This window comes from Camelus dromedarius, chromosome 20 (genome assembly GCF_036321535.1).
Source record: "Camelus dromedarius isolate mCamDro1 chromosome 20, mCamDro1.pat, whole genome shotgun sequence".
Lineage (NCBI taxonomy): Eukaryota > Metazoa > Chordata > Mammalia > Artiodactyla > Camelidae > Camelus > Camelus dromedarius.
In genome coordinates, this window is record NC_087455.1 from 4,226,850 (window position 1) to 4,237,935 (window position 11,086).

The window sequence follows — 11,086 nt, forward strand, 5'->3', positions numbered from 1 at the left end:
TCTGTGTGATCCATTTACTCTAAACAGGAGCCTGGGGCCTGGGAGATGCACTTTAAATTCTTGTTGAAAAATGGTGAAGGCTCGGACTCCTTGCTGGGCGTTGCCCGCTGGTTCTCGGGCTGACCTCGGAGGCACGCTCTCTCTTCTCACCCCTCCAGAATTAGAGTTGCCCCGAGTAGGTGGCTCTCCTCGTTGTAAACTGAGGGGTTCCCCGGAAGGCTCCAGGCCCTCTGTGGGCTGGGCCCTTCAGGCTTTACTTAAGGCAATCTGGGATCCTCCTTAAGAAATTTGGAATGACGGGGGGAAGGTGCTGACGGTACTGCTGAGCACGGCCGAGTGGAAGGCACCTCGCTGGGCAGGTGCTGCGAGGGTGCAGCTTCACCGCTTCTTGGGAGATGGTTTACAGCACCTACTGCATGCAGGCAGCATGGCGCTCCGGCTTTGCGGTTGGACAGTCTTATGGCTTTGTGTGACCAGGGGTGTGCTATTTAATCCTTTCTCATTTTATTTTGGTGTAAAATGATGGTTACAACAATGATGGTTACCAGAGGTTAACTGTAGGGGTTCCATAGGAAAGGGCATCTGTTAAAAAGCCTGGTGTTCTGCCTGCCAAGTAGTGGGTATTGACAGGTGGCCGGTGTCACGGTCACGCCTGCAGAGTACTGAGCTCACGACATACCGGGATATAGAGGAGAGTCCAGAGAAGGCAGAGGGATCCTTTGAAAGCTGAGAAGCCCAGTCAAGACTTCAGGAGGAAGACTGCTGTGGCTTCACGGAGCAGAGGTCCTTCACCACCACCGTTTTGCCTCCCCAGATGCTGAATAATCCAGAGAAGATAGCTGAGCAGATAAGCAAGGATCTCGCCTGGCTGGCCTCCCACCTGATGGCTCTGTGGACCCAGTTCCTAGACACGGTGACGCTACACTCCCAAGTGACCACTTACCTCACGCAGGAGCATCACACCTTGAGGGTAAGGTGTCAAATGGTTTCAGTTCTCTAAGCACGTGCCAGTCATCTCCCGAGGAAGCTGTACAACCGTTGGTTCATTGGGCAGAAAAAAAATGGGGACCGACCTGAGCGCTAGTCCTGGCTCTCCTGTGAACTCCCTTAGGCTCTCAAACCTGCATTCATAAAATTCCTGCCTTGGCTCCCAGGTGACAGCAAGCCAATCTCAAGGGCTATGCCAGGTGCTTTGAAAGTGTTTTGAAGAAGTGTTTTCAAATGCAGTCCATTGTTGTGAGTGCACTTGGCCATCGCTTGAGTGTGCGTGGCGGGGAGGCGGGTATTCATGCATCATAAGAGACGCCGGTCTTCGCATTTACTGCGAGAGGAGCAAATAGCTGAGCCTACAGAGTGCTTAGGGGACGTGCTTACAGGACTGGCTTTGCAAATTCCGTTTCATCTGCATTTATTTATGGTCTCTATTTTCAAGTGTCTTACATTCTAGTGGAGGAAATAAGACCTAAATATAAAAACAACGGAAAGCAGTGCAAGAACGGACGCGTAAACGTGCATGAAATTGTGTCCGTAAATCAAGTTTGTGCTAAGAGCTAGAGATGAGCGAGGGCAGCTGTGGAGGGGTGGAAAGGCTGCTGTTTCAGAGCCAGCCTCTAGGCACTGGGCTCTCTTCCTATTAATGTATGTCACATCCCTCCTCGGACCTCAATTTCGTTTTACGAAAGTCAAGGCAACACCCACCCATGAGATAAATTGCTAATGCCATTTTACTCCTTAGGTCCGAAGGTTTTCTGAGGCCTTCTTTTATATGGAGCACCAAAAATTTGCAGTCCTGACCTTTCAGGAAAACCTGTAAGTAACCTCTCACATGTCCCCATCACACCCCGAAAGTGAGCACCAAGGACATTCTTGTTCAAAGTTACTTCTTCCCTTCATGTCTGACCTTGAAGGAGAGAAGTCTGCCCACCTCTGCACATCCAGGTGCATCTTCTCTGAAGGTAGAAGAGTTAGACAAATTGCAGAGCTGGCAGGTGGCAGAGGAGGTCAATAGCCAGAGATTTTTATTGTTCGTGTTGAGCATCATTATGGCTCTATGGACAGAATCAAGCCTTCCGAGGTCCCTGAAGACATCTATGCTGAGTCTTCTTTGCAAGGTGAATTAGAAGCAGGTGGTGTGGCCACAAGCTATGTCAGAAAAAAAAAAGCCCAGAATTCACCTGAGACTTTGCAGTAGTTATGAAATGCATTTAGCATAAGAATTAAGATTGAACTACCTAATTAGGAGGATGGATGGATATCTAAGTTTGACTTCCACCGGAAAAACACACTTAGGAGAGTCAGCGGGCTGACAAAAGATGAGATCATTGTCTCCCATCGCGGCTTTCCCTGGGGGACAGAAGCAGTGCTTCCTCCAAGATGTTTGGTCTTGGTGACACACGTCTGAGGGTTTCTTTTTGTTCTAAAGAGTATGTTTACCTCTGAAATAAATGTGGATGGAATATGTTTGAAATCCCACAGTCAGTCCAGCAGGACAAACCCTTGAAATTCATCCATCACTTGAGACAGACCTGAAGATCTTTCCACCCTCATCTTTATAACCGTACTTTCTCCCCACTCTTCATTCTCTTTGGAAAGTGCAGCAACATTTAAAGTTGGCCTCATGGACTCTGCAATGGAGAGGGGCACCAAGGAAAAGTTACCTGCACCTTAAAATGGCTTTTCTAGAAATCTAGAGTCTTTCACTCACTCATGCGTTCATTCATTCAGTCCAGCCCCCTGCTGGGACCAACAATGTATTTTCTAAAACTAAAATTGGAAGAGTTAACTTGACAAATATAAACTCACTTTGAGGGCCCCTGAGCAAAGTCCTGCACATCAGGGCTACTGCAAGAAATTCGCTTCCTGGGTCATCACAATAACAGGCAAACCTTAGACTCCCCGGCCCTGGCTGTGTCCTGAGGAGTGTGGACACACATGGAGGTGACAGCCATACAGGCAGGTAGTGTCCTGGAAGGCAACAGCTTGTACAAAGTCCAGGTGATACATATTCCTCAGACCTGGCTTCAAAATCCTGCTCTTCCACTGATTTGCAGCCGATCCTTGAGAAAGTTCGTTTTCTTTTTATTTATTTTCTCCCTTAAGCTCACCCAGTCTTTGTTTTCTTAAAACGAGCAGGATAATAGTGTGAGGACCGAAGGAGAACCTCCACGCACTTGGCCCGCCCTGGGCGAGCCACAGACTCTGCTCAGACAATGTTAGGTGAGGATGCTGACTTGCACAGGTGTTTATTGCACACACGGACGCTGGGGACCCAGCAGGGAGCAGAGTAAAGATGCTGTCCTCATGGGTCACTGATTCTAGTGCAGAAACAGGCCAAGAAGTACCTTACAGCATTTCAGACAGTGATAAGTAAAGACAAATAAGTCAAGGCAAGGAAAATGAGGAGCAGGAGTGTGGCCAGCATCGTCATAAATGTTTGCAAGTAGTTCTCAGAAAAGAAAAACAGACAAACAAAAACTCTGGTCTGTGGTGTTCGCCGATTCCCGTGTGTCCGTGCTCCCACCAGGGTCAGGGGTGAGCTCCTGGTATGTTACCACTGAACGTGGATTTGGGGGGAGGTGTATACAGTTGGTTCTTGGAAGCCAGTATGAACTGGCTCCAGCACAGCACGGGGTGTAGGGTAAAGAGTGTTTTAGCCAAAGCAATGAAAGAACATGTTTCTGAGGATGTGGCATCTGAGCAGAGGCTGGGGTTACAACAAGCCATACCCTGACGTGGGAGACTGTTTAGTCAGAGGGAGAGGCTGCTGTAGAGGTTCTTACATGGGAGCACAGAGTCTTTGAAAGCGTCAAGGAGCAAGTGTAACTAGAATGGAAGGAGCAAGTAGGAGAAGGGGGAGTGGGCAGCGAGGTAGGTAGGGGGCCTGCGTGGGACCTTGTGGACTAGGATGAAGAGTTCAGACTTTGTGCAGTGATGATTGTAATGGATGCCTTGAAAAAAAAATTGACAAGTGACTATGGTGGAAAGACCTTGGATTTCAAATCTCATATCCGTGCTTTGAAACCTTGCTCCTGTAACAGAAGACTCGTGACATCAAACTAGTGACTGAACCTCTCACAGCTTGTTCTTAGATGTAAAAGGGAGATTTGAAGGAATGTCTACAAATAGCTGTTTTGTGTTGATTATGTGCCAGACACCATTTTGGATATTGGATATCCAGCAGTGAGCAAAACAGACAAATTGCCCGTCTCGCAGGGCTCATGCTTTAGTAGCTGAAAGCATACGTATAGGTAGATAAGTATATAGGACATGTCAAATGTAGTATGTGCTGTAGAGCGATGTAACAGCGTGGCAGGTACAGAGGTGTTATTTCACAGAGTTGTTAGAGACGGGCTCCCTAAGAAGACATCTGAGCGGAGCTCTGAGCCCTGCCGATAACAGGAGATGATAATTTTTGCTGCATGGTGTCGATTCAGAGATCAGATAAACTTGTTACTACTCAATTCATAGTAGACATTAACCTGTAATAGAAGGCATACACCAGGATAGCAGGGAGGCTAGTTAGGAGGAGGAGGGAAACCTTTAACCGGGTCACTAGGACCTGTGGAGCAGAGAGGGAGGTTTTATTTCAGATTGAGATACTTACTAAGGGACAGACAGATACAGAGCGCTGGGGAGAGCGTCCCACCTCAGACTGAGACAGCGCGCGGGCTCTCTGGCAGGCTGGCCGCTGGGCCTGGGCGTGGCGTGCTCGTCTGGCGCAGAGCGGGGGAGAGGCGCTGCGGGGAGGGCCTCCTGCGTGCTGGGAGGCGGAGCCCCCCTCCCGCATCAGGGTGGGCAAGTGAGACTCGCCCGCCAGGACCCATCTTGTTCAGGCACACGTGTTGCTCAAACAATAGGTCACAGCCACTTAGTGGACTGTGAAATCGTCTGAGTGGATTTGGAGCAGCACGTTTTAAATGAAATAGGATCAGATACGATAGGTAGTAATAGTGAGAAGCGTTTTTGAAACTTTTGTTTCAATGTATGTGTTTCCGGGAGAGAGAGAGAGAGAGAGAGTGAGAGAGAGAGAGAGAGAGAGAGAGAGAGTGTGTGTGTGTGTGTGTGTGTGTGGTGTGTGATGGTCCGGGTTGCCATGTAAAATGAAAACTCTTTCTTGTGTGGGTTGCAATATTTAAAAAGCATTTAAAAAATGATTTAGAACTGGCTAGTAGCAAGGGGGTGCTTTCCTGTGCCCCTTTCTGTTTTACCATGTCAGCCAGTGCTTTTCACCCAGTAAGGAAGTGTTCAGTGAAGGTTCGTTGATTGAATGACCGTGAAAATGTTGATGCATATGAAGGCCTGTACTGATGACTCAGTTCCTGTAAAATGATAATTGAGGTGTCCTTCTTTTATGTTGTCTGTAGTAATCACTTTAACACGGTATCATTTTTTAAAATCATTCATTCTACAAGATGCTATCTGCATAGGGTTGAACATAGTAGGCACTCCCCCTGCCTTCCTGGTGCTGATGAGTCTAGGGAGATGCTTCTGGTAAGAAGCTGTGCTAAGTACTGAGTTCTTAGCTCATTTAATGTTCACACTAACCCCATGAGCTAAGAACTGTCATTGTCCCCACTTTACAGAAGATACAAGGGAAACCTGGGCTCAGAGGGGTTAAGGATGGAAGTTATAGACCACACAGCCAGCACGTGGTGCAAACACGGATTTGTCAGAGTCCGGATGCCAGGCTCCCAGCCTCCTTGCTGTGGCTCTCCTGTATAGCGCTGAGCTGTCATCCCAGAGGATACACCAGAAAAATAAAATGCAGAGTTTTCTCAGCCTGTGAAATAGAAGTATCTGTATGCTGCTGGGCTGCACTCCTGCAGTCAAGGTCAACCTGACATTGAGACAACAGTGAAGTGAACCGAGCCCCCTACGCTCTACTAGAACAGCAGGTCTCTGGAACTTGCTCGCTCACGTCACTGAGACATATGCCCAGTGATTAGCAGTTCTCCGTTCCCCCTCTCCCCAACCCCTGGCAACTGCCATGCCCCTCTTTGACTCTATGAAGTGGACCGTTTTTGATACCTCATGTATAATGGAATCATGTAGTGCTTGTCTGTCTGTGACTGGCTTATTTCGTTTAGCAGAATGTCCTGAAGGCCCATCCACGTTGCCGCATACTGCAGAACCTCCTGTCTTATGGCTGAATAATACTTCATTGTGCCACATTGCCTTCATCCATTCACCTGTCCGTGGGGATTTAGCTTGCTTCTGTGTCTTGGTTGTTATGAATAGTGTTACCATGCACACGGGAGCACTAATATCTCTTAAATATCTCGATTTCAATTATTTTGGATAAATGCTCAAAAGCGGGACTGCCAGATCATATGGTATTTCTGTTTTTCACTTTTTGAGGCACCTCCATACTGTTTTCCACAGTGGCTGCACCATTTTGCATTCCCACCAACAGTGTACAAGGATTCCAACTTCTCCACATCCTCGCCAACACTTGTTTGTTTGTTTGTTTGTTTGTTTGTTTGTTTGAATCGTAGCCATCCTAACAGGTGCGCGGTGCTGTCTCATGGTGTATATGCCCTGGAATTTGTAGTTTTTTTTTTTTTAACACATGATAAGCATTGTTCTAGGCATGTGGTCACATTCACAATGTCTCCAGGCTCAAGAAGCTACATTCCAGCAGGAGATCACTCCCTGCATAGAATAACTTAGCTCTGACTCTCCTGTCCCATTGATTTATCACCTGACTTAGTCATGAGCCTGTAAGCTCTTTAGGTCCAAAATCAAGTTTCATTCTTCTAGGTGTACCCCCTAGCCTGTCTCCACAGCCCTATACACATTGGTGTTCAATCAATATACTGTTTTAATAAACTAAAAACTGGACCAAAACTTCCAGGTTCAGGTGATGGCTGAAAATTTTGTTGCAGAATTGCTTGCAATAAAATTCCATTTAAATATTCAGACACAGGGTCAAAGAATGATGAAGTGGCAGCAGCCTTCATGACTTGGAGGGAGGGAATAAATTGCTTATCTTTTTCTTTCATTGGTTACGGCCCAGTTGAGAAATAAGAAAATAAGATATACACATTTCATATTTATATTAGATGTACGTATATAAAATAGCAGATAGGCAGACATGTTCGTCTTCATCATGTTTGCTCCAGGGGATGCTGAATTGCAGAAGTCGCTCTGGTTTGTGCCAGGTTGCACAGCTACAGTCCTGTGTGGTTGGGGCCTCCAGAGTCAGGCTGCTCAGAAAAAGCTGCAGCTGGACAGAGAGACAGAGAGGCCACCAGACGGTGGCTGTGCGTGCTTAATTCTCCTCCCAAACTCACCGACCTGTTAAAAGTATCATCTTCCCTCGGGCAAGAGTGACTGAGTTGGCATGGAGAAAAATGAGGGAATTGTTTTGTAGTTTCAGATTTTTTTAATTTTAAAATTTTTAATTTTTAAAAATTGAAGTATAGTTGGTTTACAATGTTGTGTTAATTTCTGATGTACAGGATAGTGATTCTGTTATACATATATATATATATAGATGTTCCTTTTCATATTCTTTTTCATTATAGGCTATTAGAAGATACTGAATGTAGTTCCCTGCTCTGTACTGTAGGACCTTGCTGTTTATTTTATATATAGTAGTTAGTATCTGCAAATTCCGAACTCCCAGTTTATCCCTCCACCCACCCCTTTCCCCTCTGGTAATCACAAGTTTATTTTCTCTGTCTGTGAGTCTGTTTCTGTTTTGTGAACAAGTTAATTGTCTCAAAAAATGATGGAATGTTAATATTTTCCTGGAATGGGGGAAAAAGAACTATTTTCTTTGTTGTAAGGACTTGAGGATAAGGGAGGAAGTATTTTCCACCAGCCAAGCCTCTGAATTAGGGATACTGATAATTTCACACTCTGGAATCACACCCTCCTTGTGGAGTGATATTTGGGCTGTGGAGGAACAACATGGGGGCGTTTTAAAGTCTTATGCGGAGGAACCGAAAACCACAATTCCTGAGCTAGGGGAACTTATGCCCTGATCAGGGATGCTGGTGTCCACAGAGCAAGCAGTAAAAAAAGAGATTTTAGATGGTTCTGAATTCAAATGCGTGAAATATGATTCAGACCCTAAATGCAACAGGTGGTTTGAGAAATAAGAATAAAATATGTATAGATTTAAGTTTTTCCTTCAAAATACTAATTTAGGATTCCTAGCCATTTAGAAACTCAGCCCACACTCCACTGGAATAGTATTTATTCCTTTCTACTAATTGGCATGTGGTCAGTACCTTGGTGTTTTGCTTAATCATACAATCCATGTCCTTTAACCTTGGCACCCAGACCAGTCCTGAGGCAAAGCAGACGAGGGCTGTGGGAGCTGGGTAGGGAGCTGGGAGGAAAGAAAAGGTAGACAGACAGATGGAGAGTGTCAGTGTCTGCTGAACATTTTCCGAGTGCTGCCTTGGGGTAAGGGGGTAGGGGGCAGCAAGTTTAAAACATTTAAATCTTCCTTGGGTGCGTGAGCAGGGTATAGCTCAGTGGTAGAGTGTGTGCTTAGCATGTCCAAGGTCCTGGGTTCAATCCCTGGTACCTCCGTTACATAAATACTACCCCCCCAAAAAAAAATTTAAAAAAATATCTTCCTTGGATGCTCACCTGCTCCGCGTTTCCCAGAATACAGACCCACAGCCAGCTGTCTCTGGACATCCGGAACTCGGAGTACCTCACCACCATGCCCCCGCTGCCCGCAGAGTGCCTGGACATTGACGGTGACTGGAACACCCTGCCTGTCATCTTCGAGGACAGATACGTGGACTGCCCCGCAACAGGTGTGTCTTCTTTGTTTTGGAAAGACTCAAGAGTGGGGCTTCCCGCTGCCTTCCTGTAGGTGGCTCTGTTTGGATCCCGACAGCAGTGGGAACACAGTGATGGGCTATTTTGCCTGTTCCCAGAGGGGAACGAGAACTCAGGGTAAGTTAGTTATTTGGAATGGCTTCATTGCTGTGAATTGACAACCAAAGGGAGATGAGACTGGAGACTCCTGGGGTGGGGTTGCATTTAGTGTCTCACCTGTGAAATGGGAACCAGCTTCTCCCCCTCACAGGAGCCCCTTGAGAGTCAGACGGGGCTCCTTTCTTATCTCCAATGTGCAATTCAAATATGAAGTTATTTCTGGCTGAACCCTAACGGCTGGTGTGAACCAGGCAGAGTATTGCAGAAAGTGGGCTGCATAAGTGTATGGACGAATGAATGAAGAGCTCATTTCAGGGAGACGAGAAGACATGTCTGTGTGTACGGACACAGATTACAGTCTGTTTTGCTGGTGCTGTGCAGAGTTTGTTTGTGAACTGACCAATCAGCTGGAGACAGCCTAGTGCACACCGGGCACACAGTGATGTCAGTGTCTGTCCCCTGCACAGCCCTGCTTATGAAAACCCGGCAAGCTTTCACAGAGGACAGAGCCAGACAGACCCATGATCCCTTAAAGCAACAACAACAACAACAACAACAATAAAGAGAAACACGCCAGCCTCTATGCTGGAGGTTTTCTATGCCTTACGTTTTTAATCCTATAGACACCCTCAGAAGCTCGGTGTAACAAAGAACTGAGGCAGCAAGAGGATCAGTGTTAATCTGAGATCCCCCAGCCTGTAAAAGGCACCATGCAAAGCCAATTCGCTTCAGCTCCAAAGCCAGCGTCTGCCTTGTCCTCTGTTTGCAAAGTGTTTTCAAGCCATTATTACTGGGGTGCCCATAATTTAAATGACGGGCCATTTAAATTTCAGAGTTTCTGCAATCTGAGGTTCTTGGGATGTTTGAAAAGTCTAGGTGATGTCCAAGGACAGTGCGACCTTGCCAACAAACGATGTTTTTTTGGTTCTCAGTTGTGCCCTGACATCTAGTGTTGACAGTGTGTATGACGGCTCAAATGTGTGCTAGTGATACAGATGCTCGCCTGCCCAGCGGGTCCCAACAAGCTTAAATATTGGATTGAGACTGTGTGTGTGTGTGTTGATCTTCATTATAGTTATATGATTTAACTACAGAAAACTGAACAAAAAGTATTTAAAATAAGCACCCACTCTCAGACCCCCTACTTTTATCATTAGACTGTTGCAGATTACTTTCTAGGTTTTTTTTTACCATACATATTAATAGATACTCTCGTGGATATAAATCTCAGTCCCCCAACTCATGTGTGCTCTGACACTGCACATCTTTATTTTTTATAAATCAACCTCACTTCAGCTGAGCCCCATCCATCCTGCAGCATTAGCTGGAAGGTCAACCTCCGTCTTCGTGGGGCTCCCCTCCCTAACCTAACCCCTGCCCGCCGCGTCAGCACCCGGCGTCTTAGACAGCGGCAGGACGTGGTTGGGGGAGGTCTCCTAGGGCCAGCTGCCCGTTGCAGGTTCCTGTAAGCCACGCATTGTCCATAACTACGGAGTGTTTTAGGACCCCATCTCTCTGCAGCCGCTGTTCGGCGCTGGGGGCATGGGGCTCGGATGAGGCCAGGACCCCAACATTGATGGTCACATGTCTCTAGAATAACCTCAAGACAGTTGCTGGCTATCCCCCCAAGACTGCTTTCTCTCCCAGGCCTCTCACCCGATCCATCTCCATCCCCCAGACTACGTTTTCAGAGTCACCTGTGTCCGTGCTCAATCCCAGAGCCAGGCTCGACCTTCCTGTTCTTTTACAATGTGCTTTTGTGGTTCTCGAATCCCAGAGCAAAAGCATTAGCAGATAAAGAGCTATTTCCTTCGTCCTCAAGGGCTTGGTGGCCTTAATTTCTATGATTTACAGGGAGGTTATCAGATTTGTGTTGCTTTTTTTCCTTTTTTGGTGTAATGCAAAAAGGGAAGTAAAGGAATTCTGTTTCCATGTGAAAATAGTGACGTTTGTTCGTGGCCTGCAGTAGAACCATGGCTAGAACACCCCCTGTGTACCAGGAACTCGCAAGTTCTGTCTCTGTGCTCCGTAACCCTTTCTCCCACCCACCTTTCCCCCTCCTGTCCCAAGGCGACCGGGCCATTTTTCTGCGGTCTTAACAGTTGGCCAGATGGCCTGGATCTGCATCTCTTTCCCCCCGACAGTTAGCAACTGTGTGAAATGGGCAGCAGGCACCGTGGGTTCT

General features: G+C 46.8%; 1 protein-coding gene across 1 annotated transcript in view; it reads left to right on the forward strand.

The window, feature by feature from the left end:
• Positions 1–11,086, forward strand: part of FAM135B (family with sequence similarity 135 member B) — a 239,238-nt gene that overhangs the window by 206,532 nt on the left and 21,620 nt on the right. Inside the window, exons 10-12 of the mRNA XM_031439672.2 lie at positions 815–970; positions 1,736–1,809; positions 8,623–8,777. Of these exons, the coding sequence (XP_031295532.2) occupies positions 815–970; positions 1,736–1,809; positions 8,623–8,777 (385 nt within the window). The remainder of the gene's footprint in view (positions 1–814; positions 971–1,735; positions 1,810–8,622; positions 8,778–11,086) is intronic.